This window comes from Hippocampus zosterae, chromosome 18, assembly GCF_025434085.1.
Source record: "Hippocampus zosterae strain Florida chromosome 18, ASM2543408v3, whole genome shotgun sequence".
Taxonomy (NCBI): Eukaryota; Metazoa; Chordata; class Actinopteri; order Syngnathiformes; family Syngnathidae; genus Hippocampus; species Hippocampus zosterae.
Window position 1 is genome coordinate 3,870,001 of NC_067468.1, and position 27,444 is coordinate 3,897,444.

The 27,444-nt window shown below is 41.2% G+C and overlaps 1 protein-coding gene across 5 annotated transcripts in view; it reads left to right on the forward strand.

The window, feature by feature from the left end:
- Positions 1–25,425, forward strand: part of pam (peptidylglycine alpha-amidating monooxygenase) — a 54,695-nt gene extending 29,270 nt beyond the window's left edge. For 4 of the 5 annotated variants that reach the window (XM_052050069.1, XM_052050070.1, XM_052050071.1 and 1 more), the window contains 14 exons: positions 2,605–2,798; positions 3,745–3,804; positions 4,790–5,065; positions 6,304–6,433; positions 8,053–8,169; positions 10,136–10,208; positions 10,454–10,664; positions 13,292–13,495; positions 14,627–14,751; positions 15,819–15,915; positions 16,005–16,055; positions 21,876–22,112; positions 22,410–22,469; positions 23,812–25,425. In XM_052050069.1, coding sequence (XP_051906029.1) covers positions 2,605–2,798; positions 3,745–3,804; positions 4,790–5,065; positions 6,304–6,433; positions 8,053–8,169; positions 10,136–10,208; positions 10,454–10,664; positions 13,292–13,495; positions 14,627–14,751; positions 15,819–15,915; positions 16,005–16,055; positions 21,876–22,112; positions 22,410–22,469; positions 23,812–23,993 — 2,017 coding nt within the window. In that variant the 3' untranslated portion in view covers positions 23,994–25,425. The remainder of the gene's footprint in view (positions 1–2,604; positions 2,799–3,744; positions 3,805–4,789; positions 5,066–6,303; positions 6,434–8,052; positions 8,170–10,135; positions 10,209–10,453; positions 10,665–13,291; positions 13,496–14,626; positions 14,752–15,818; positions 15,916–16,004; positions 16,056–21,875; positions 22,113–22,409; positions 22,470–23,811) is intronic. The other variant, XM_052050073.1, reaches the window with a different exon arrangement.
- The last annotated feature ends 2,019 nt before the right edge of the window (positions 25,426–27,444 follow it).

Genomic DNA, 27,444 nt, shown 5'->3' on the forward strand with positions numbered 1-27,444 from the left:
ACTCACTGACACCATCACGGACTACATAAACTTCTGTGAGGAGAACACCGTACCCACCAGAACTGTGCGGTGTTTTTCCAACAACAAACCATGGATTAATCCTGACATAAAGACCCTGCTGAAGGAGAAGAAGAGAGCTTTTCGGTCGAGAAACAGAGAGGAGCTGAAGGCCGTGCAGATTCGGCTGAGAAGAAAGATCAGGGAGGGGAAGAAGTTATACAGGATGAAATTGGAGGACCAGTTACAGACCAGCAATGTCACTGGTGTCTGGAGGGGCCTGAAAACCATCTCAGGCCATGACACCCCAAGGACAGTGGTCGAGAAGGACAAGGACTGGGCAGATGGACTGAACCATTTTTTCAACCGTTTCGACCAGTCGTCTGTCCCTTCCCCCAACCACAAACTGCAACCTCTCTCACTGAGGACTTCTTCTCCTCCCCCTCCTCTTTCGACCAGCTCTCATCAACCCAGTATGTCACCTGGTTCCTGCCTGTCCATCACAACAGAGCAGGTAAGGACCCAACTGAGGAAGATGAATGTGAGGAAGGCAGCAGGTCCGGACAAGATCAGTTCCCGGCTCCTCAGGACCTGCTCTGACCAGCTGTGTAACATTGTCCAGCACATCTTCAACCTGAGCCTGAAGCTGGGCAGAGCTCCACAGCTGTGGAAAACTTCGTGCCTGGTCCCAGTGCCCAAGACCCCCCACCCTAAGGAGCTGAACAGCGCCACCGGTCTGTAGCTGACGTCTCACCTGATGAAGACGCTGGAGAGACTCATCCTCGCCCACCTTCGACCGCTGGTGAGCCCGTCACTGGACCCGCTGCAGTTTGCCTATCAGCCTGGCATGGGCGTGGAAGACGCCATTATCTACCTCCTCCACTCAGTGCTGTCACACTTGGAGAAGGCTGGGAGCACTGTGAGAATCATGTTCTTTGATTTCTCCAGTGCCTTCAACACCATCCAGCCCAATTTGCTGAGAGGCAAACTGCAGAACGCCGGAGTGGACCACCATCTCACAGCATGGATCATAGATTACCTCACAAATCGGCCGCAGTATGTGAGATTGCAGAGCTGTGAGTCGGACCAGCTTCTCTGCAGAACTGGAGCGCCGCAGGGGACTGTTCTGGCTCCATTCCTGTTCATCCTCTACACCTCGGACTTCAGACATGACACTCCTAACTGCCACCTTCAGAAGTTCTCCGATGACTCTGCGATTGTTGGCCTCATTACAGAAGGGGATGATCGGGGGTACAGGGGACTGACAAAGGACTTTGTGGACTGGTGCCAGCAGAATCTCCTCCAGATCAACCCGACGAAAACTAAGGAGTTGGTTGTGGATTTCTGCAGGAAAAAGTCCTCACCAGCACCGATGAACATCCAGGGTATGGACATAGAGAGGGTGACCTCCTACAAGTACCTTGGTGTTCTTCTCAACGACAAACTGGACTGGTCCACAAACACGGACACCCTGATTAGGAAAGGACAGAGCCGACTCTTCCTACTCAGGAAACTGAGGTCTTTTGGGGTTCAGGGGTCACTCCTTAAGACGTTCTATAACTCGGTGGTGGCCTCGGCCATCTATTATGGCATTGTCTGCTGGTCAGGCAGCATCTCGGCCCGGGACAGAAAGAGACTGGAGCGACTGGTCAGGAAGGCCAGTTCTGTCCTGGGTTGCTCCCTTGACACTCTGGAGGAGGTGGGCAACAGACGGATGCTAACTAAGCTAAAAGCTATGATGGCCAGTCCCTCCCACCCCCTCCAGCCCGCCCTGACAGCACTTGGTAGCTCCTTCAGCCAGAGACTGTTACACCCGCGCTGCAAGAAGGAGAGATACCGACGCTCGTTCCTACCGACTGCTGTCAGGCTGATGAATAAAAAATAACAATCATAATAATAATAATGATTTAATGATGTGAAGGTAAATTGTAAATAGTACTGCGATTTATCCATTTGTGTTCATATTTAATTGAATTTATTTATTTATTTAATTGAAAGATGTTTGTTTCACACGTTCTACTGTTTCTAAGGAATAAAGTGGTCTACTTTTTGCAATACCATACTGAATTTCATCTTTTTAAAAACTTTTTTTCTTTGCGTATTTGCATCATGTTTAATTGCACAATATCACAACAAATTGCACTGTATCGGATCGCATTGATTTGAACTAAATGTGTATCGCGTCGTATCACATCGTGAAGACAGTGAAACATATCGCATCGTGTCGCCAGAAAATTCCATGTATCGTTTAAGTATCGCATCGCTGGTAGTGCATCGAGATGAGTATCGAATCGTCCTCAGTGCTGAGATTCACATCCCTAATATATATATACAATATACACTGTGGGTGTGTGTGTGTAGAGAGGGATAGATGTACTATATATGGATATAGATAGATATCAAAGGACATGAAGAGGTACTTTCACCAGATTTAGCAGAAAGATCATCTTTCATCCATCTATCGTTAATTAAGGAATGCTGTCATTCCCCCCAATCCCCCCAACCCCAGGGATGACTTTTTTTGTTTTGTTCCAATTGCAGACTCTAATTTGCCAAAATATATTTACAGCACATGCTTTTGTTCTTACTTTCTCATTTCTACTGCAGGGGTACCTCTGATGATGAAATGTGCAATTTCTATATCATGTACTACATGGACAGCAAACATGCCATCCCTTATATGAACTGCATGAAACAAGGCTCTGCCAAATTGTTTCAGCACATTCCACCTGAAGCCAATATTCCCATTCCTGTCAGTCCCGAAAACATGAACGCCATGATGCCTATGGCACATTCAACAGGTAAACTGTACATTTTTGCAGCGATTATAATACGTGAATATGAGGTCAAATGTGATTACAGTGTATCTGGAAAGTATTCACAGAGCTTCACTTTTTCCACATTTTAAATTCGAGAAGGACAGCGGTTTCTGCAGTAGTCCACGAAATCAAAGTCTGTTTATTCGTGTGGCCAGACAGGAATCGAGTTATTATATTAAAAATAGTCTATGGCAGTCCTGCTGGAGTTTGCGATTCCTGAAGGACTTCCAGACCACATGTGACCAAATGTTTTGCTTTGATGGAACAAATATTGAACTCTTTTGGGTGTGAACCCAGACGTTTTTGTGGTTTGGAGGAAACTAATCACCGCTGATCACCTGACTAAATACCTCCTTCGCGTGAAGCTTAGTGGTGGCTGCACAATGTTTTTCAGGGGCAGCATTTGAGAGTCAGATAAATGTAGCCTTGTACAGAGAAATCCCTGCTCAAGAGTGCTCTTGGCTTCAGACGGGGGCAACAGTGAATATTCTCATAAAGACAGTGCCTAAAAACACAAAGTTGTCAGAGAAGTGCCCTTCAGGAACACTCTGTAAATTTCTGTGGCTACCCACACAACCAGAGCTCCAACCTGACATAACTCAAGCAGTGTCTCAAAGAGTAATGGGTGAAACGTCCGAAAGGGAAGTGTCCCAAGCTGAATATGGCAGCGTATTCAAAAAAGACTCAACAAAGCAGTGAGCAAAGAATGGGCATGCTTTTATTTATGAATAGATTTGCAAAAAAACAAAACATTTTTTCATTATATATTGAGGTGTTGAATGTAGAATTTTGAAGCAAAAGAAAAAAAATGTTCCATTTTGGAAGAAGGCTATAAACAAAATAAAACAAAACACTGAATAATTTTCCCAAGGTACTGTATCTACCCATATTGCTTAGTGAATATCATTCTCTCCAACTCTCCTCAAAGGTCACCAAGATCCAGTATCTCTGCCAGGTACAGCCAGTGAAGAGCAGCCTTTCACTCAGGGTAAGCAAATAACTAAACAAGGTGGCAAATAGACAGCAAGAGCTCTGTGGAAAAATATGAGAAATACATTTATTTGTTTTTAAATACTGCATCACAAGCAACTACTATTTTGTTTATCTATTTAATATTAAGAGTATATCAATACAATGTCTACGTCATACCAATACAATAAATAAAAAGTTATAAAATGCATGCAATCCCACATCCCATTAAATAGGTGTCATTAAACATGACACAAGTGCCATTCATGTTCGTATTGTGCAATTTCTGTCTAATAGGTTACACAGTAACATTGGACATAGTGGCCATCGACCATGAAACAATTTCTCCACCAAACTAGGAGGGTTGAAAAGCTATGCATGTTTATTTGTCAAAACCCAACAGGTGCGACCAAATGATAACCGCTGGCATTTGGGACTATTGAATTGACTACATTGAATTGAAAAGGAATTTGCAAACCACAAATATGGCCTACAATGTTGTCCGCTCATCTTTGTCATTTCTGCTCGCAAATGGCTTTCCTGGGGGCAAGAGAATGACACATTGTGTTTTTGAAAAAAATCCTCAATACAGATGACAATGTTCTCAAAAGAATAACCTTTTCGACAGAACTGCAAAAAAAAAAAATCCTAGAAAGTAGCATCTAAACACTCTACTCTCTCTATTTGCGTTAAGTGTTTATGTTAATGGAGTAAGTCTGGCCACACTGAACATAAATGTCCATTTTGCTGGAGATGTTTTGTCATTAGTGGCACATTAATTTGTTCCACTTGCATGTGGCCTCCATCTTAGAAACTTTTCCTTCAACGTTTATGTGGGAACAATAATGCATATAGAATTGAGGTGGTGGAGGAGTCCAATTTCAGACCCAGCTGACTAACAACCTCGATCTCTATGCCCAGCTAAGCAAGCCTCTACCTAAAAGCTTCCACTTTTCTTGTCCTTCTATATTTCTTTCCTTTCCTTACCTTTCCTGTTTGTGCAGGTGACCTCTATTCTCTAATGTCCAAGCTGCTAGGTCAAAACAATGATGTAGTAGACAGTCGTAAGTACAACCCCAGTAAGATACACAGGGTCCAGCCTGAGCTGGTGGCTCAGATTCATAGCTTAATACAAAAGAAAAACTTGGGCCCTCCTGCTGCTTCGCTGGCCCTCCAGACCAACAGGCACCCTGTTTTAATGAGGGACAGAGTCCACAAATTCCATCAGCTTGAGGCCATGCCCAAGCTGACAAAAAGCAAGTTGCTGTTTCAAAGACAAGGTGGGTGTACGGGGCAAGGGAGTTATTTCTTCAGGCATACCTTCTGTATTATTCAGAACAAATCATTGCCCTTTTCGTCAAATGTGTTCTTTTAAACTGACCATTACCATAACTCATTCTCATCATAACATCTGGATTGTACGACACATCATCATTCTTGTCTCTTCTATCGGTGATGTTCCGCACTGCTGTTCATTGTCTTTCTCATTTCCAGTGGTACTTCCTTCCAATTAATTCTTTCGTTTGCCTGGATCATAAACAAAGATATTATGATAAAGTCAGTTTTTTCGTTCTGTTCTGGTGGGATTTTAAAAAGGTTTTTTTTTTTTGTGAAACGATTGTTATTGTTGTCCTTACCGGTATTGTTATTTGTAGTCGTAGTAGTAGTAGTCAGGCGGCCTGGTGGTCGAGTGGTTAGCACAGGGGTGTCAAACTCATTTTTTGTCACGGGCCACTTCGGAGTTATTGCTTCCCTCGGAGGGCCGGTGCAAAATCTAAACGTTATTACCCATGACAATTTGACATTTCTGTACAGAATTCAGCAAGAATCATGATTGGTGACACACATGCTTTCCTCCCGCGGGCCACATAAAATGACGTGGGGGCCAGCTTTGGCCCCTGGGCCTTGACTTTGACACCTGTGGGTTAGCACGTCAACCTCATAGTGCAGAGGTTGTGGGTTCGATCCCGGTCTTCCTGTGTGGAGTTTGCATGTTGTCCCCGTGCCTTTGTTGGGTTTCTCAGGGTACCCGGGTGGGTGTTTGTGCATGTGTGCCCTGTGATTGGCTGGCATCCGGTTCAGGGTGTCCCCCGCCTAGCGCTCGGAGACAGCTGAGATAGGCTCCAGCACCCCCAGCGACTCTTGTGAGGATAAAGCGGATCAGAAAATGGATGGATGAATCGATAGTAGTTATCATCCGCTTTTGAAATTGCTTGATCTTATTGGGGTGATGGGTAATCCAAGACTTGTCGTCAGTCAATTACAAGGGACATGAAACAAAAAAATATTCACATTCAGGACATCTGTGGACAATTTAGCATCTTGAAGAACAAAGTCACTTAGTTGCATGTTTTAGGGGTACCGTGAGAAATCCTACTATTTATTATTATTCTTACAAGGTTTGTATTTGGACAATATTTAAAAGTATTACTTTCTTAAGGGTTTTGTTTTTCACACCGCCGCCGTCAACCTGACATCTGTGATTTCTTCCGTCAATGAATGGTCACTCTCTGTTCAGATACCCATCTGGAGCAAGACCCAACATGGCCACAGAATTCTCTCCAGCTGGGTCAGGTGTCAGGACTTGCCATTGACTCAGATTCCAACCTGGTCATTTTCCATAGAGGTGACCATCAGTGGGGACCAGAGTAAGTTTCTACAAATTAATTTTTTTAAATGGCTGCATTCATATTTTGCAAATTACTGAGGATACCAAAACTGAAAATGAGGATATTAAAGCCGAAAACAGAAACCCTAGAATAATAATTACGGTATGTGGCTGACACATGGGCACTGTTTCTGGCCACAGCAGTGTGACGTACCACGAGATTAGATCTGTTTTACTCCCCTTTTCTCGTCTAGTCTTACCCATGAGCCCCAAGGCAATGCCCCGCGTTGTCCCAGACATCATGGCGGGCCAACGATTGGCCACGAAAGAGATTATGTTTCGCACCGATTAGCTCACCCGGATGCTAGCGTGCTTACTTGCATTGTCTCAACACCCTGTTTCAGGGTATGAAAATCTTTAGGGTGACTGCAGACCTAAACAAGTTGTGAAACTATAGGGGTGTTCACACGGCACACATTTGCTCCGGCGCTGCACCGATGTATTTTGTTGCGCCATATCTTGCACCGCAGCAAATTTTGTGGAGCGTTCACACGTACAAAGCCGCTGAGCGTGTCAGCACCGGCACAGCGTCGGTGCAGCCCCACTTGTGTTCACACGGCAGTTTCTGCAGCGGAGCAAAACAACAGAAAACAAATGAGCTGTCGTGTTGGTTCTTTTTAAAACGTATACACAACTCAAGCAACTACTGTACAGGCACGTCCTTCTCCTTCTCGGTCTCCGTGCCTTCTGCTCGAGAGTGACCACCCCGAAAACGTAAATCAACAATGACTTCAATGACACTCAGAAAAGCAAACACGTAATGCGGCAAACAGAAAATCAAGAGGAAATCACAAAATAAATTGTATATGGCGGGCGGGCGGTTGTGAACACTCAACAAAGGAACAAACTACACAAACAACTCCGAGACAGTCCAGTCTCCTACAAAAGGAAAGCTGTTACCAGCAAAGTCTCGTGTCGTTATTAAACAAATGCATGACGGAAGTCCGACAGAGCACGAAAGCAACGCATTCTCGCCGTACATAATCAACTCTTCACGAGCATTTGCTCTGGAGCAAATTTAACCCAGTTGCGTTCACGCGTGATAAATTTACATCGGTGCTGCTTCGCAAACGAGCATTTGCTCTGGAGCAAATTTTTAAACCACCTCCCTGAGGTGGATCAAATTTGCTCTGGTTGTTGACTCCCATTCAGGATCCCAGCTGCGCAGTTTTGTATGTGGGTGGTAAAGTTTTCCACAAGCTCCTACGATGAGCAAGTGTAGTTGTAGTGGACCAGCCTAGAGGAAATGAAGGTGTGGAGCCATTTCTCAGCATCCGAGGGAGAGGGCAAAGCGGACTTCAGCAATATTCTTGAAATGTAGCAATGAAACGTTTTAGTCTAATGGCGGATGTGGGTGTCAAAGGAAAGATGAATCTACAAACTTGACACCAAGGCTTTATATAAGAGGAAGAAGGAAACTCAAAATATAATTCTGTCAATGATGTATTTTTATGACCCTCCGTTCACTTGACATATGATTAAACGATAGAATTTTACTGGACAAATTATGTCAGAGCTTTGACAATATCTGTAGCTGTTAGTGTCTTGGTGAAGAATCCATGAAACTGATGCTTTTTTTCTTATCCCACATATTTTCAGTTCTTTTGACACCCAGGCTTTGTATCAGCAGAGGTTCCTCGGCCCTATTCAACAGTCCACTATTTTGGTTGTTAATGTGGACAATGGCAACGTCCTCAAGGCTTCTGGAAGAAATATGTAAGTCATACTGTGAGTTAAAGCAATATTTAGGAAAGCTCCATATCTCACTGAGCAGAGAGGGTTTTTGGGTGTTTGCGCACGTAGCGAATATTTTCATCAGGGATCATCCAAGGTGGCAAAAGGCTGCAACGACTTTCGCCAGACACTTGCAAAGACTATCAATGGTCACAAACAATTCTAGAAAATTATCTAATTGTGATTATTTTTTTAAACCCTTGTGATGTAAGCAAGAGTATATACTATCCTGTAAGGATGACTTCAATAACGAATAAGCACCAGCAGACAGTGAAACTCCTCTAAAACGAAACCTACATTTGCGAAAATACCCCCCTTATGTGAAAAAATCTTCATGAATTAACACAATTCCCATTCTCCTGCCCCCCCCATATGACAAAAAAAACCCGGTTGCGTTATACAAAATCATTTTCTCTGCTCCAGCCTCGAGAAGACATTCACTACAACGAAGGCTTATCCAACAGCGACCTCTACTGCTTCGTTCGAGAAAAGGCAACAGCAACCACCACACTGGTTTACATAGTGAATGATGTTTATTTCGGTCACAGCTGCGAGTTTCCTGGACTCAACATACTCATAGCTGCTCTGCCATTGGCTTACAGAGCATCATCCTGGCCTCCGATTGGCCAAGAGGGACCTCACTGTCAATGTGTGTAGATACTGAAGCTAGATCCGTAGCATCCGATTAGCTGCTCAGAGTAAATTTTTTATTGTTCAACGGACATTCAAATAAACGAACGTTTCCTCGAATGCTTTACTTCTTATCGTGCTAAAAGCACCCACGGGACGCTTCGTTGTCCTCGATGGCCATAGTTAGCTCTCGAAGGGTGAAAACCTTATGCTAACTGGAGCGCTTCTCTCTCATTAGCGCTCCAGTTAGCGTAAGGTTTTCACCCTTCGAGAGCTAACTATGGCCATCGAGGACGATGAAGCGTCCCATGGCTGGCTTAAAAGTTCATTGCATGCCAGGAAGTATTTGTTATTGTTAGATTCAGACGAGGATGGACGTTGCATTGCTAAAATGGCTACAAAACAGACCTTTGGATGTCAAGCAGCTAAGACAAGAGCTCTGAAAGCTCTCTGGAAGAGAGGGTAAAAGTGATCAAAATGAAAGATGTAGCAAGCAAAATAAAAGACATTATCCAAGAAATTGATGTAAGTGAAAGTGAATGCTGATCGTAAATTTCTCAATTTTTTCCCCTTTTTTTCTTTCTACACTGACAACATGAAGTGTCAAATAAGTGTGGGCTCATACCTATGCACTATTGGAATAAAAATAGAGTACACATACGTGTGTGTGTGGGTGTGTGTGTGCTGACATCTGAGATCAAATTTGCTACAGTGAAAAAACCCCTGTTGTGAAAAAGTTCTTGCTGCAAACATGATTTCGTTGTAGAGGAGTTTCACTGTACTCGGCAGCGTCTCATCATTAAACATGTTTTGGTTAGACACATACGGCCGAATTCATCCTCTTAATATTTCACTGCATGACAACTTTGCACAGATGCGTTTTAATTTGTCATGGGTCAAGTTGCCACACACTTGACTATCGTCTCAGTGTGTGTGCTCAAACTTCCTCACTTCCTCAGTCTCTCAGACACTTCCTCACACGCGCTGCGACATACGATGACAGCCAAAACGTTACAAAATACTCAACACGTTTTTTCCCCACACACAGAAAGTTTTGTTAACCATGCAAGATGAAAATAATCAAGCATGTAAGAAAGCTGTAAGCTAGCATGGCAACGTTAGCTTCGCGTTCTGTGAACCCACTCCGTCCCGCTGACAGAAAATCACTGACCATTTACACCGCAGCCCTTGTGATGATAAGATCGCACTTTGTCAAATTGTGATCATATTGCAAATGCAATTGCTCGTTAGCCCTATCATCAACAGTTTGTCATGTCGCCATTAAATGTTGAACATGTTCAAAATTCCAATCCTACAGATTTTACTTACCTCATGGAATAACCATGGACAAAGACAATAACTACTGGGTAACTGATGTGGCTCTTCATCAGGTAAGAGCAATTTAAGCTTTTAGCTAAACTTTTTATTAATCAGCTCATGCTCATTTTTGATATGAAGCGCTTTATCAACTTTTATCCTTGCCAATGAAAAATGAATTGTTTTCTGTAGGATCTTTGATTTATGTGATTTACTGTGTTTTATGTAATTTGGGCGGGGGCAGATACAGTTTTCAGCAAAAAAAAAAAGGAAAGTTTGAAGAAACTCAATAAAACGCCTTTCATTGTTTTACACTCAGGTTTTAAAAGTGAGTAGTGATGGTGGTGACAGAACCTTGTTGTCTCTGGGAGAGGCTTTCAAACCAGGAAGTGACCATTACCATTTTTGTCAACCCACCGATGTGGCAGTCGATTATGAAACTGGAAACATTTTTGTGTCTGATGGCTACTGTAATGCAAGGATACTGAAATTCTCTGCCGATGGAAGATATCTTTCGGAGTGGGGAGCTGGTAAGAACATGAGCGTCACAGAATCAAACTGAGCAAAATAGTAAAAGGCTATTTCAAGTATCTTGAAACTTAACTAATGTTTTATCCAGATCATTCTGGACTCAAGTTAGAAGAAAGTATAAATTTGATACTCTATATAAACTCAACCAATAGCGACGTGATGTATATGTCACTTTCATTTATCTAGATTTGGTTTACAAAAGAAGATATGCCAAGGCACTTTACATCAGGAGCGGGTCAGAAAGCTCGCACCAATGAACGTTAAACCAAATAAACCCAAATGAGCAAGCACTATTGCAACAGAGGCAAGAAAAACTCCCTCCAAGAATGAAACCTGTTGTTATGCAATAATCTTTGGTTCCCCCAGGTGGTGATAAATGTGCCACTGTAATACAAATACCAATGAAGTTGGGACACTGTGTTTAACATAAATAAAAAACAGAATACAAAGATTTGCAAGTCATGTTCAACATATATTTAACTGATTGCACTACAAAGACAAGATACCTTATGTTCAGACTGGTAACTATTTGGGTTTTTTTGCAAATAAAGAATTTTATGGCAACGTCACATTCCCAAAATGCTGTGACATGTGACAAAAAGAATGAGAAAGTTGAGGAATGCTCATCAAACACCTATTTGGCTAACTGGGAACAGGGGTGTGTCATGATTGGGTATGAAAGGAGCTTCCCCGAACTGCTCAGTCATTAACAAATTCACAAAGATGGGGTGGGGTTCACCTCTCTGTGAAAAACTGCATGGGCAAATCGTCAAACAGTTTAAGGACAATGTTCCTCAACGTATATTTGCAAGGAATTTAGGGATTTCGTAATCTACGGTACATAATATCATCAAAAGGCTCAGAGAATCTGTAGACATCGCTGCATGTAAGAGGCAAGGCCAAAAAACAACATTGAATGCCCATGACTTTCAGTCCCTCTGGCCAATATCAAATATCAAAAACCAATATCAATATGTAAAGCATATTACCACATGGGCTCAGGACCACCTCAGCAAACCAATGTCAGTAAATACTGTTCGCCGCTACATTCCATTTATGCAACTTAAAAGGCTACTATGCAAAGCAAAAGCGATTTATCAAAAACACCCAGCGATGTCGCCAGCTTCTTTGGGCCTGAGCTCATCTAAGATGGACTGATGTAAAGTGAAAAAGTGTTCTGTGGTCTGACAAGTCCAAGTTTCACATTGTTTTTGGAAATGGTGGACGTTGTGTCCCATGGGCCAAAGAGGAAAGTAACCATCGGGACTGTGGTTGAAGCTAAGTTCAAAAGCCAGCATCTGTGACGGTATGGGGCTGTGTTCGTGCCAATGCCAGGAGTAACTTGCACACCTGTAAAGGTGCTGTTAATGAGGAAAGGGACATACAAGTTCTGGAGAAGCATTTGCTTCCATCCAAACGGCTTTCATTGATAACCCTGCTTATTTAAGAAAGATCATGCCAAAACAATTTTAGCAGGTGTTACAATAGCGTGGTTTTGTAGTAAGAGAGTGCGGAGACTAGGCTGGCCTGCCTGCAGTCCAGTCTTGTCTCCCATTGAAAATATGTGGCGCATTATAAAGTGTAAAATATGACAACGGAGATCCCATCAAGCACGAATGGGAAAGAATTTGAGCCACAAAGCTTCAACAATTATTGTCCTTAGTTATCAAATGTTTATTAAATGTTGCTAAAATAAAAAATAGCACTGCGACTTATCCATTTTGTATTTATATTGCACTTAATTGAACGGTGTTTGATTTTTTTTTCCTTCTTTCTACCCACAATCTTGTTGCTGTAAACTGTTAATTTCCCCAGTGTGGGACAAATAAAGAATATCTTAATCTTAATCTTAAAATAAAAGGTGATGTAACACAGTGGTAAACATGATCCTGTCCCATCTTATTTGGAATGTGTTGTAGCCAAAATGTTCTAAATTGATTATTTGCTAAAAAAAACAAACAATAAAGTTTGCCAGTTTGAACATTAAATGTAGGTTGTACATGATTTGCAAATAATTGTATTCTGTTTTTATGTAACACAGCATACCAACTGCATTGGAATTGGATTTGTACTTGGCATTTGAGTAAACATTAAAACAATCATTCAAACCTCAAATACAACAGCGACTACAATAGTGTGGTGGCCATCAGCGGAGACCGATTGGGTTGTGATTGAGAGGCAGAGGGTAGAGAGAAAGAAAAATGACAGAGGTGTATAAACTGTTTTCTCAGTTTATACACCAATAATTACATTACTTTGTCATTCTGATTGATATTAATGATGGACTTGCATTTTAACATTACTATTACTCGTCTTCCTCGTAGTATTCAGTGGCATGCAGAAGGATGAGCCGAGGGGGTGGAGCCCCTGAGTATCTCACATTAGGAAGAAGGCATCCAGATGAAGTAGTTGGGCGAAGATTATGATTTCCGATTGTAAATCGGCCACGTCACACCAAGATGCGGTTGTTTGCTCATTTGGGGTTCATTTGGATTTCATTAACGAATAAAGGAGCGTGATTCTCAACCTGTTCCTTGTCTAAAGTACCTTGGTTGTGAATTGGAGCTAGCTTAAGGTTACTGATGTGATGATGATGATGATGATGATTGAAAATCCTGTCATCTAGGCTCTTCAGACCGTAGAAGGCGTACACCGTTCCGGATTCCGCACAGCCTTGTATTTCTGCCAAAGAGAAATGAAGTGTGTGTGGCTGACCGGGAGAATGAGCGCATCCAGTGCTTTATAGCTCAAACTGGAGAGTTTGTTAAGGAAATAAAAAAAAAAGAGTTTGGAGAAAGTGTCTATGCCATCACTTACAGTCCGGTTGGAGGTGAGTTTACGGATCTGGCCAGAGAGCTTAGCTTTGTTCAATTTGCGTTTTCCGTCCTGACTCTTCAGGACCGACCAAATGGTTGTTTTTTTAGGATTTGTAGGGGTCGACCAGTGATGAGGTTTGAAAAAAAATTATACTTGATCAGGGTCTATCAGAATTTGATCAGAAGATCGTGCAACATGTCTATTTAAGCAACTTGTATATCTACTCTACAGCCGACCACCACCATGGTGAAAATGCAATTGAAAAAATAAAAATTTAAACACACAAAAAGCTTTAAAAAAAGCCTCTAAACACTAAATACAACATTTCATGTTTACAGCATCTCCTCTCAACATTAATGAAAAGCAATTGCATGTAAAATATCCTTGGGTGTCTTGAAAGGCGCTTATAAATAAAATGTATTATTATTATGATAAAATTTCGGCCCTATATTTTCAAACTGTATTGACTTAATTTGTAATCATGAGATTCGCTCAACTCACAGTCGGTATGATTGCGCAGTATCCAGTATCTTGTATCACCGTTGAGCAAACGTTTTGTGCATCTGTCAAGATTGGATCTATTTTTGTGTTTGTTCAAACAACACGCTTGCCTGCTGGTGGAATCTGTGATTCGCCCGAAGTTTCAGTAACTTGCCACTTTGTGATCAAAGCAATTTTAAATTAATGAGATGTTAAAATTAAATAGACAACTGTAGCTTGTTCTTGTTGTTTTTTACATCCATACAAATGATGGATGTAGAAAAAAAGCATTGGGCTTTTTTACCTTTTGAAAACAAAACAAAAAAAACCCTTTTTTTCCCTTTCAAAATAATAACGATGATTTGACGATACTCTATCAAAAATATTGTAAATCTTGACTTCTTTCACAAAACATTTGCAGATAGACACCGTTTATGAACAACCATTTCAAATTACTGTATGTGAGGCACATTTTTGTTTCCTGAGGAAAATTCTATTTTTGTTATTTGGGGCATAATGTCTATGAGTCAAGGGCACCATTTGAGGAGGGTGGTATACTAATGAGCATTTTTCTTATATAACTAATGATTGTTTTGGCTCTCTTTGGACAAATTACAATCTCTCTATGAAATGTATGCTTTCTTTTCAATATGCTTATGTGCAGGTGAAGATGGCACAATCTTTGCAGTAAATGGAAAATCTATGGAGGGGAATTCCCCTCCTCCAACTGGTTTTGCTATAAATTATGCAACCAAGGACATTCTGGATACCTTCAGCCCTAAGAAATGGGTAAACATATATTTAAACTCACACAAATGTATGTACAAATTGTACATACATTACAGAGATGATTGAACTCCCGTGACCCACTTGACTTAAGTTAGGGGTGCCCAAACTTTTTTGACCCAAGATCTACTTTTCAAGCAACCAACCTCCTGCAATCAACCAGTTACCACGCACATACACACGCAAGTCAAGATGAAAAACAGCCTGACACGGGGCCATGCTACTTTTTTTCTGTACTTATGAAGCCTGTTAATTATCGTAGGTCATTCGTTCCGCTTTAAAATGCTTCTCCTGGCCCTCCAGATTCCCATTCTTTGCCCGTGCCCTCAGCAATTGTACATGAAACAAACTCTGAATGAGAATAATCACAATGATAAACGATATGGTGGAACAGCCCTGATCACCAGCTGCAATTGCAGACTGCTGAGCGCTCACAACTTCCGGTGACGCAGGTCACGCGCCAATGTAGGTTAAGATGACCTGCTTTATTTTATTTTGTAAATACTTTTCGTGAAAGTGTGACTGATAGGATGATTAGGGTGCAGTGTACATGAACACAAAAATATATTACTAACATGCACAAAGACACACAAATGGTTGTTTGTTTGTTTTTCTTCTCTACACTCCTCGAGATCGACTTGGGACCAGCCCGCGAGCTACCGGTCAATCACGATCGACGTAATGGGTACACCTGCTCTAAGTGGTTCCTGAACTTCGAGTTTCACACAAATGATTTTCATTCCATATAGCTTTTCTTTTAACCATGATTATTTCATTTAAAAAAATCTAATTTGAAATGGGCTTATCTTTCACCAAAATTTTTTGAAAGTCCATTTTACACATTTTTGGTGCATTCAGCCTTGAACTTACCACTGTATGTAAACAGAAATGCACTTGATTTGGGAGAACAATGAGGAAGCGAACAGGGCCAAATATCCCAAACCAACTCAAATTAAAATGTCCAAAAACAATGCAAATGTAGCCAAATAGCATTCTACTTTGGATCTGCTATCCTCTTGTTGATATGGTTTCATGTATTTTGTTTCACATTATATTGAAATTATTTTCAGGAGTTTCAAATGCCTCATGACATTGCTGTTACGCAAAATGGTAGCATCTTTGTCGGGGATGCGACCAGCAAGACTGTTTTCAAGTTTACAGCTGAGAGTAAGTATGACTACTTTTACCCCGACTCTATTTTTTTTTCATCATTCCCCATTTTTAGTTATTCTCATTAGCTTTGTTTCCTATCCCAGAGACACATCGTTCAGTCAAGAAGGCTGGCATTGAAGTTCAAGAACTGGAAGGTAATTTTCCAAATGCATATTATGCAACCATGGTTGTAAAAGTATTCACACCTTTCCTCATCTTGTCACATTACAACCACAAACGTATACATATCATACTGGGATTTTGTGGAAAAGACCAACAGAGTTTGGCACCGACATCTGAAATATATAAACGGTCCAATACAAATTGTCCATACTCCACTCAAGCATTTACTGTATATGCTGCAGCGCCTGGATCCAGCATGCACAGCACACATGATCCCAACAGATTGCGTTCAAGTGCTAACAAAGAAAGAAAAGTTTTTCCATGGTGGCATAGAACCAGTGAAGTTTGATATGACCAACTTTATCACGCATTAGAAACACCACCACGTTTTGAGCATTTTTGCATGATTACAATGGCAAAGAAACAAACCTCTTACTCTTCCACCAACCGATGTTGTCCGAAGAATTTGCATAACATGGCAAACTCCCACGGGGCATCAGAGAGGCGCTGATGAGAAATGTTGGGTTTAAATGCTTAATTGAGCACCTCAACTCCCACTGAATTATGCCGGTCCACCACTTCATTGTTGATAAAACTATACCTCAGATGCATAATCAAAATTTTTTAAATGTTTGCCACGTGGAGAATGTGAATTCTGTACCCACTATGTACTGATCGGGGAAAAAAATGATAAATAATAATGATAAAATGCATTTATCATGCTCATAAAAATATGGAGATTTTCACTTTAAGAAATTTTGCGTTTTTTTTATGCGGGGGTTCAGCGGGGGACCGCACCCGGAGGCGCTCCACGGCGGCAGGGACACAGAAGCGAACATCCGCCTACTCATTGGCCAGCGGTTTATAGTACGGTGCGGCGCATATACCGGTATATACAAAATTGATTTTTCTTCATAAATCTGAGCATGCGGCTCTTAATCAGGTGCGGTCTGTAGCCCGGAATTTACGGCAATTGAACTTTTAAATTAATTTTCACTTTTAAGTATCATTTGCATCCATTGGATTTATTTGGGTTATTTTTCAAGGTAGGCGGGCCGGTGATCCAGTGGTTAGCGTGTCGACCTCACAGTGAGGTACCGGGGTCAATTCCAACTCTGGCATCGATGTGTGGCGTTTGCGTGTTCTACCCGTGTCACGTTGTGCCCGAAGCGACAGAGTAATCGCTTCCTGCGCAACAAACTGGAGATAAGTGGATCACCGAAATAGAAGACACAGAAAGGAACTTTGTCACAAAAATGATACTTATTACAACACAAAATCCCCGTCTAAACGGACAACAGAAAACGCTGGTCAAAAAGAGAACCAGGAAATAATTGTAACGAGGCAACAGAAAACGCTTGCGGAAAAAAAACGGCAAGGAGAAAATGTAGGCAAAATACTATGATCACTCGCGTTCCTAGATAATCTCTCGTAACGATTGTCAATAGTCTTTAAGGCAATGTTTTAACCGAAAAGGAATAGGCAATAGCAATGGCACGGCGTGGAATACTCCGGCAGTGAGTTGCTGCCGGAGCGCCTAAATATAGCAGGTGCAATCGCCTACAAATGGGTGGCAGGTGTGCAGGCGGCAAGCAAGAACGCCTGCCCCCTGCTGTCAAATACGGAACGTGACACCCCGGGCCTGCGTGGGTTTTCTCCGGGTACTCCGGTTTCCTCCCACATTCCAAAAATATGCAGGGCAGGCTGATTGAACACTCTAAATTGTCCCTAGGTGTGAGTGTGAGCATGAATGGTTGTTTGTCTGTGTGTGCCCTGCGATTGGCTGGCAACAGGTTGAGGGTGTCCACTGCCCACTGCCCGAAGACAGCTGGGATTGGCTCCAGCACCCCCGCGTCCCAAGTGAGGATTAGCAGATCGGAAAAAAACATTTCAAGGTCTTTTCATGTAGTTTTCCCCACCTAGTCACGACTCCAGACTAATTTATTTGACTAGGAACAGAATAGACCCTAACTAAAATTTTAGGGACCTCGTCGAACTTTTAGCGGCGGACATGAATCACAAATTAATTTACAAAGTAAATATTCACATTTCATCGTTTTTACCATGCCGTATATCTCGTAAATAGGCAGTGTGGAGCAGAGGTTTTTCAGCAACAAAAATAATCAAGTTGGTCAAAAAGTAAATCACCAAATGTATTTGTCACAAGTGCAACGTTTTTAATCTGGATTCGAAATACTTGCACTCAGGGCTGACTTATTCCATTTGTGTGCAGCATAACAGCTAAATCCAGCTTCACCATGTTTACTTTGAAATCTGGGCTCCACTAATTAAGCCAAGTCGGCGGATGTCAGAGCCCTTCAATCATTTTCTTTTGCAGATTTATTTTTGCTTAAATGTTGCAGATCACCAAACCAATTTCAATGTCTTGCAAAGAATACCCAAGTAAATATAAAATGAAGTTTCTGGATGCTTTTTTTAAAGACGGGAAACATATTTCCAAACCTATGTGGTCATATAAGAAAATAATTGCCCCTTTGACTTAATAAATGTTTGGGTTGGATTGGACAAACTTTATTGTCTCAACTCAACTCAACTGTATTTACAGAGCACTTTGAAACAGCCATCGCTGCATACAAAGTGCTGTACATGGAGCAATACATATACAATAAACAGTAAAACAAATCGGTAATAGACGGTAGAAAGCACCAATCAGTAAAACCAAGAACAAATCAATGTCATGTTGAGTCGAATGCCAAAGTAAACAAGTGAGTTTTGAGAAGGGTTTTGAAGATGGGCAGCGAGGAGGCTTGCCGAATGTTCAGTGGGAGGTCATTCCAGAGAGAGGGACCAGCAACAGAAAAGGCTTGATCCCCTCTGAGCCTCAGTTTAGTTCTTGGTACTTCTAATAACGCCTGGTCCGCAGACCTGAGGTGTGTAGGGGCGGATGAGCTCAGAGAGGTAAGGTGGCGCGAGGTCATTTAGAGATTGGAAAACAAATAAGAGGATCTTGAATATAACTCTAAAATGTATGGGCAGCCAGTGAAGGGATGCCAGAGTAGGAGTTATGTGCTCCCTTTTATGAGTACCAGTCAAGAGGTGGGCAGCGGCATTCTGGACCAGCTGAAGGAAGGAAAATTGTAAATAGTACTTCGATTTATCCATTTGTGTTCATATTGTATTTAATTGAAAGATGTTTGTTGTTTTTTTTTCTCTTTCTCCTTTCTTCTTTCTACATACATTCTTGCTGCTGGAGCCTGTAAATTTTCCCAGTGTGGGACGAATAAAGGATATCTTATCTTATCTTATCTGACGGCGCTTAATGGAGGACTGGCTGACTCCAAAGTAAAGAGAATTGCAGTAATCGAGCTGGGATGTGACAAAGGCATGAATTACTGTCTCAAAGTGTTCATGAGAGAGGAGAGGTTTTATTTTGGCCAGCTGGATTTAACAACGGCACCAATTTGCCGGTCAAGTTTGAAATCACTGTCCAGTTTAAGGCCCAAGTTTGAGACTGTTGACTTAAGATAAGGAGACAGGGGGCCCAAGTCTACAGGATGGGATGTACAAGGGCCACTGGGACCAAACAGTATCGCCAAATGTACTGTATGTGTAACATACAGCACAGATGGAATTTCTTCCCTCCCAACATAAAATAAGATTATGCCACCCTTGGCAGTCATAACTGAAATTGAGTGTAATAACTGGTCACTGTGATAACATGTCGTATGCATCCCTGCCGAGCCATTTCGGCCTTCTATTTGCAGAATTGTTTTCCACTCAGTCTGATTGGACAGTTGTCAAGCATGACGTGCCCGTTAAAGATCATTCCACATCATAACATTTGGATTAAGTCTGGACTTTTACTCGGCCACTCCAACACTCATCCAAGTCCTGAAGTAGCCAGCATCCCCAGACTATCACACTGTCCTCACTATGTTTGATTGCTGATATATATATTAAAAAAATGTAAATGCCATGTTATGTTTACACTAAATGTCACAGGCCGGCACACCTTTCAAAAGGGTTCACTTTTGTTTCAGACAAAAGAAACATGAGATCCATTCAAAGATGACCAACATAGGAGGCCATACTTGATTTCAAACACAAGACAGACTGCAACAATGAATTAAATGTTAATAACTTCAAATATCTAGACAATATGGGCTTACTAACCATCTGTAAAAGCTAACATACAGTATATATAGCACAAAGAAAGCCACAACACCTAAAAGCATTTAAAAACAGAACAGTTAATGACATTCGGAAGTAAAGATGAGGAAATACTAAAGTAGCTCACCAATGTAACTAAAACATGGTACTGTATGGAAACAAATGTTATGACTACTGATAGTCAAGTCTGAGTTTGTCAGCACCCGAAGATTTCCGACTTGGTCTTTGGTTTCGAATGACAGTGACTCCAGGTGTTTTCTAACAGCAGTCTTCTTTTCTTAATTGCCAATAACACCTCTGTTTTGTTTTGGTTTAGTTGAAGGAAATTTGTGTTCATCCACTTGTTAATTTGCTTGAGACAGTGACAGCACATGAATGAAATGGCTGTCATTTGGCGACATTTATAAATATAGCTGTGTGTCATCCGCATAACCATGATAACCAACATTAACCTTCTAATCGAAAACATTTGACCCAAAGTTTACATATACAGACTAAACAAAAGGGGTCCAACGACTGACCCTCGAGGGACTTCGCATGTCATGGCCATTCGATCAGATTCATATCTTCCAGTGGTCAGAAAGTACTGTATTTTCTGCACTAAAAGGTGAGTGGCCTATTTTAAAAATGTTCTTATATAGGGCGCACTGCATTATAAGGCACATGGAATAGAAACTATAATAGTGGCTGGGGTTGCGCTATGCATCCACTAGATACAGCTACACTAAAGGAATACAATACAATACAGCTGTATTTATATGTAGCTTACACAACCGCTGCTCTAACAAAGCGCTTTACAGAACATGTAAAATTCTACATCCAAGAAATCAGAATATTGAGCCATAGATCGGATTGTAAGACTGACTATCATCTTTTGAGAAAATTGAATGCTTTTAGGTGTGGATTATAGTGTAGAAAATACGGTAATTACTGTTAACTCATGACTTAACAAGGGGGACAGTTACGGGACTATTTTCCACATGGGGCCAGATATGCTTGGAATGTTTTCACTCGAACAGTTTTGAAAAATTTGCTGAAGATATCCTTGTGAGATTTTGAAATTACCGGTAGTTTGATGATCCCAAAATGTTAAACGTGATAGTTTGCAAACCCCCCATCCCCCCCCGAAAAAAAAAATAAACTAAAGGGGGCAAATCATAAACTAAAGGGGGCAAATCCTTTTAATGGCACTGTATAAATTCTTTCATTCATTCATCTTCCGAGCCGCTTGATCCTCATTAGGGTGGCGGGGGGTGCTGGAGCCTATCCCAGCTGTCTTCGGGCAGTAGGCGGGGGACACCTTGAATCGGTTGCCAGCCAATCGCATGGCACACAGAAACGAACAACCATTTGCACTCACACTCACACCTAGGGACAATTTAGAGTGTTCAATCAGCCTGCCACGCATGTTTTTGGAATGTGGGAGGAAACCGGAGCACTCGGAGGAAACCCACGCAGGGCCGGGGAGAACATGTAAACTCCCCACAGGGAGGCCGGAGCTGGAATCGAACCCTGTACCTCTGCACTGTGAAGCCGACGTGCTAACCACTGGACTACCGGGCCGCCCACTGTATAGATAATGCAAATAAAATAGTTGGTGTACATTGAAGTAATATTACTGCCATTCATTGGATGACACCACAGACATGTCGCTTAAAACATTAATAGCAGTTTTTTTAGTTTATGAACGAAACTTCTTTCTTATTTTCCTTTCTGTGTAGAAATTGAGGCATTTATCCAAACCAAGGAGACGCCAGAGCAGAACGTGTCAAAGACTGCAGCAGTTGAACAGAAGCCATATATGGCTCAACACCTGAAGCCACAAGATGAGAAGAAAAAGACTGTTCCCCATCCAAACAAAGAGCATGGTCTCCTACCAGTGGTCATCACTCTGCTCTTGCTCATCCCTCTTCTGCTTGTCATCTCCGTAGGAGTCTTCATCTGCTGGAGAAAAAACAGTTAAGTATGACAAGAAAGATTATTTGGGTTGCTTGCCAGTGTTTTATCTCAGTTAAAGGACAGTTTCGTCATACGTATCGTCTAACTTTTTCATTCAAGAAAAGTAAACCTAGTGGCCATAAAATCACCAAAAGTAAAGATTGGATTTTCACTTGCGTAGGTGCCACTTCCTCAAAAAAAAAAAAAAAAGAATTGCACCTATCATTGCAAGATCCATGCATGAGGTTCATGCAATGGACACAACTTGCTTGGCTAGCTTGTTTCTTTCACTCACTCCAACTTTTATCTGTCTGCAGACCGGTATGAGGTGAAAACCGGGCCCAGTGCTGTTGGAGGGATTTTAGGAAAAATCAGTGGTAAGTAATTTCTCTTCAGTGGTATCGATAGAGGGCGCTAGGGCATCACACCCAGTTGAGTCACATTGAAATGATTTGAAAATCAAAAGCACTGTAAAGACGTAGTGACGAGGATAAATCTAGCCATATGTTTCATGAATGATAAACCAAAGACAAAATAGAAGACTTCTCATTTCATCAATGAGACGCCACCGAGTTGAATTGCCTGCCGGCGCTCATCCTTCTTTGATCTAGAAAGATGCAATGTCATGAACAGGTCTAATCTGACCTGGTCTTCACATTGGCATGTGTGCTTATACTGGCTGGAGATCAGTAAACTTTAATTTTTATGTGTGTACTTGTTCATCAGTCGATATGATAGGTTGAAAGGGTGGCACGGTCGACGATTTGTTAGCATGTCCGCCTCACAATGCAGAGGTCCAGTGTTCAATTCTAGCTCTGGCCTTCCTGTGTGGAGTTTGCGTGTTCTCTTTGTGGCTTTTCTCCGGGTACTCCGGTTTCCTCCCACATTTCAAAAACATGCCTGGGCAGGTTAATGGAACACTGCCAATTGTGCCCAGGTGTGATTATGGGCACAAATGGTTGTGCGCCCTGCGATTGGCTGGCAACCAATTGAGGGTGTACTCCGCCTGCTGCTTGAAGAAAGGTGGGATTGGCTAAAAAACTATGAATATATCTGAGTATTATTGTAAAACACAATACTTAATGTTTTACCAATACACCTGCTGCTTATTCGTTGCATTTTTTCCACAATTTCCCCACTTTCACAATTTTTGATCGTAATTTTTGTGAATTGTTTTTGTGGTTAATGGTGTCTGCTATATTTGTGTTAGTATTAACGGATTGATTAAGGAGTTGAATACCATAAGTAATCTGTTGATTATTAATTCATTAGTTTGTGTTATTAACTTACTGTTTTCACTGTTCTAGTTGTTTGACAGATTTTGTATGCAGCAATGGTTGTTTAAAGTGGTTTAAAAAAGTGGAGTTCTGTAATGGACGACAAAATGCGAAACATGGCTGTTTGACGTGATTTATCAAATTCACAAGGCCATATTTTTCCACTCGGGCTAGTAGCTGTAGCAACATCTGCCGAATCTGGGCCACCTGTCTCACGGAGCCCCACTTCAAGTGGACGGTAACAGTGAAATGTGAAAGCAAGTTATTGCATCCACACCTTTTAAAGACAATCAAAAATGAAAGTGTTGTTTTTCAGCACATGTGCCACCTCTCTACTCAGCTTCAGAGAAATTAGTTATGTAGTGTTTGTATATTCCTGCCTCCTAACAGACAGCCGGATGAAGCAAGCAACATAATTTGTGATGTTTTTCCCTCTGGCCAGGTAAAGCAGTCGGCAGCCTGAACCTCGGAAACTTCTTTGCCTCCCATAAGGGTTACAGTCGTCAGGGCTTTGACCAACTGAGTACCGAAGGCAGCGACCAGGAACGGAACGACGAGGGGAGCAGCGAGTCTGAGAACGAAGAGTATTCCGCTCGTCCCACACCACCTCCACCGTCCTCTTAGGAAGATTTGGAGCACACCACAATCTTCTGCTTACATGGCCAGGATATATTTCATGTCATCCATCATCGTGTCACTGTTGTGTTAGATGCCTTATTGTTTATATATTTAAGTAGGGACTGTACATAAATTTATTTTTTTGTTGTTGCTATAATTAAATCAAATTATTTAATCTTAATTTAACAAGCCCATGTTCCGAAAACAATTATATCATCGCTCTCGAATAGTATTACAGTAGGTTTTGTTTTTTATGTCATAAGTGAGGTTCAGATGCCACAACAATAAAATTAACAAGCATTTGTGCTGGTTGTTGTGCTTTTTCCAAAAAGATAAAGGTTGACAACAGAAAACGCACATGTATAGCTGTTCGTAGTGGTTAACTTTTTTTTCTAAATTCAGTCATTGCTCATTTTACTGAGTTTGTATTTAACATTCTACAGTTTTTGTGACTTTACACCAGAAAGCTTTTCCTGAGATTTGGACAAGTAAATGTTGGGATTCAAAGGAATCCATATATATTGTAATTTAATGTCAGATTTTATTAACAACAAAGGTGGATTCCTTCTACGCATAAATATCTTCCATGTATTAAAAATTCCATGCCATTATATTTCATTTATTGTCGATGGTTTGACTCGGTCACATTTCAATTACAATTTTGTGCCTTTTCATCTTTTGCCTTTTGTCATCGTCTGCCATTGTAAAGTGTACCATAGGAGGTAAACTGCTGCTGCTATTATAGCTTGTACTCTTGTACTGATTCTTCTTCCTTCACCGCCAGTCAAAAAAATGATATATTTACACATTCATGTTTTGTTTTGTGGGAATGTAAATCGTCAATCAGACTCTGATAAACAGCCGAATCCATAGCACTGTGTCCATGCTTATCTTACGCTCATTTCAATTATTTACTCATTAGACCATTGGTCCATTCACTATACCACTTATCCTCACTATTAATGGCCGTGAGTGACCTGGAGCCTATTCCAGTTGACTTGGGGCGAGGTACACCATGAACTTTATGGAACACTCTAAATTGTCCCTAGGTGTGATTGTGAGCGCAAATGTTTGTTAGAGTGCCTTGCGATTAGCTGGCAACCAGTTCAGGGTGTACCCTACCTCATGCCCAAATCGGCTCCAGTACTTTCGCGACCCTCGTGAGGAAAAGCGGCTCAGATAGTGGATGCGTTGACTCGTATGTTTGGAAATGTGTATGAAATGAAATGGGTAACTTGCTTGACCTCTCATTTCCTTTCACCAAATATGTGTCTGTTCATCTGCTTGATTTTTCCCTTGAATGATTAATGTACTAAAAGCATGCCATAGAAATAGGATGTTGCAGTCACACGTGAATTGATATTTATTGTGACAATTTTGCTGCAAAGGTACTATTTTAGTAACAATGTTATTTGTGTAATAAAGTGTTTGCAACGCATTCTGGTGTCCTTTGGATGTCTAGTTTTTTTTTAAATGTACAACAGTCACAGTCATTGTTTTACTGTTTTGTGCTTTCTACTATCTTCGTTATTAATTTATTGTTGTATATATATACTGTATGTATGTATATATATATATATATATATATATATATATATATATATATATATAAACACACACACACACACACATATGATATTTACTCCATGTACAGCACTTTGTATACAGCGATGGCTGTTTTAAAGTGCTTTATAAATACAGTTGAGTTGAGAACTGTTACTAAATCTAGCCATCCATCCATGAGCAAAACAAACAAAAACATGAATTGCTTTAATATACTGTACTCCACCGGTGGAGACTGTCTTGAGTCCGTGATGGCCGTGGACCCAAAAAGCAGGGCGGCAGGAGAAGAACCCATTTTATTAAAACCCCCGTAGATGAGCATGCTGAACAAACTAAATCAATAACAGAGTCCTGTGAACAACCCCAAAACTCAAAGCAATAAACAAATAAAAACCCATGACAGTAACGCGACAGCCCGACCCGAGTGGTCGGCGTGGCAGTCATTTTGAAAGAAAAGAACTAATTACCAACAGGTGTGATGCAGTAGGAGAGGCCCTCTACTGCCATCTGTTGGTCACAAACAAAACAATAATGAGACCAGAGACAAGTTGAAATGCAAATTCAACATGCCCACCTTTGGAAGAGAAATACTGACAGATGTGGTGACTTGATATTTTGAACTGAAGGTATACTTAACAATTTACATGATGTAAAGGCTCGGGTAAAGTCAGTCAGATTCGGCTATGTGGCAAAACTGTATGGCATACAGTATACACGTGGCGTTCTTTAGGGAAAGTCACCAATATGGTACTTGTAGGCACTCAGGATTCCCCAGTTTGAGGCACATTGTTATTTCCAAGGAACATTGTAGAAGTAATCCATTGAAATTGTAAACATTTTAGAATTTAGAACTTCAATGTGTGATCACATGCCTCCTTTCTTGCCTGCAACTCGAGCAGTTTTCTTTGTTTCTCCAATGTGGCAAATGATTGTTTGCAAAAAAGGGCAAAAGTTGGCTATGGAAGAACTGCAAGATGTACCAAATACATAACAGCCCTTAAAGAATTCATCAGCGGCTGCCACTCAACCATTTCCTTGACATGGACATTCATGCTTGCCAATCACAAGAATGATGTGAATGCTGCTTTTTGTGGGTGGCTGAGCAAGAAGGTAAGGGTGTCTGCTTTAGGTGATGTCATCAAGATGCATTAGAACAGTTATAGAACATTTTAAGAAATAATATTACCACAAGCATGTAAATCGTGCATATATTTGTGGATGTGGAAATTGCTCCTCTATTTGTGGATACAAAAAAAATATAGGAAAAAATAGGAAAATCGTGGACCAAAAATAATAATAATAATAATAATAAATCACAAGTATGTTTGTGTAAATAATTCTCTTTCTATAAAAACGGATGATAAACCTAAAAATATTAATGACTGCCCTTCACTGTCATGGCCCTTCGTGAGAATCACAGAAACAAGTCCTAAGCAGCTGTTCCAAGATGTGTCACGATGTACCCGAAGCGACAGAATAATCGCTTCGTGTACAACCAAATAACTGAAAGTGGATCCCCAAAATAGCAGACACTGAAAGAGGTTTGTCAGAGAACAAAAGGAGTCTTTAATACAAACACAAAATTACCCGACCGGGAGAATAACAAAAAGCGCTGGTCAAAATAAGGACCAGGTATAAAATAAAGAGAACAACAGAAAACGCTTGCGGAAAAAATAGCAAGGAGGGTCTGATTGGAAAAACGTTATAAAGTTACTATATACTATATAAAGTTACTGCTATAAATTTCACTCGAAAGAGGAATAACGACATGCAATAACAGCCACAAGGCTAAGAGGCAATGAATAATTCGAATAGGAATTGGGCGAGAGAATTTGGCACGGCGTGGAATACTCCGGCAGTGAGTAGACTGCCAGAGCGTCCAAATAAAGGCTGA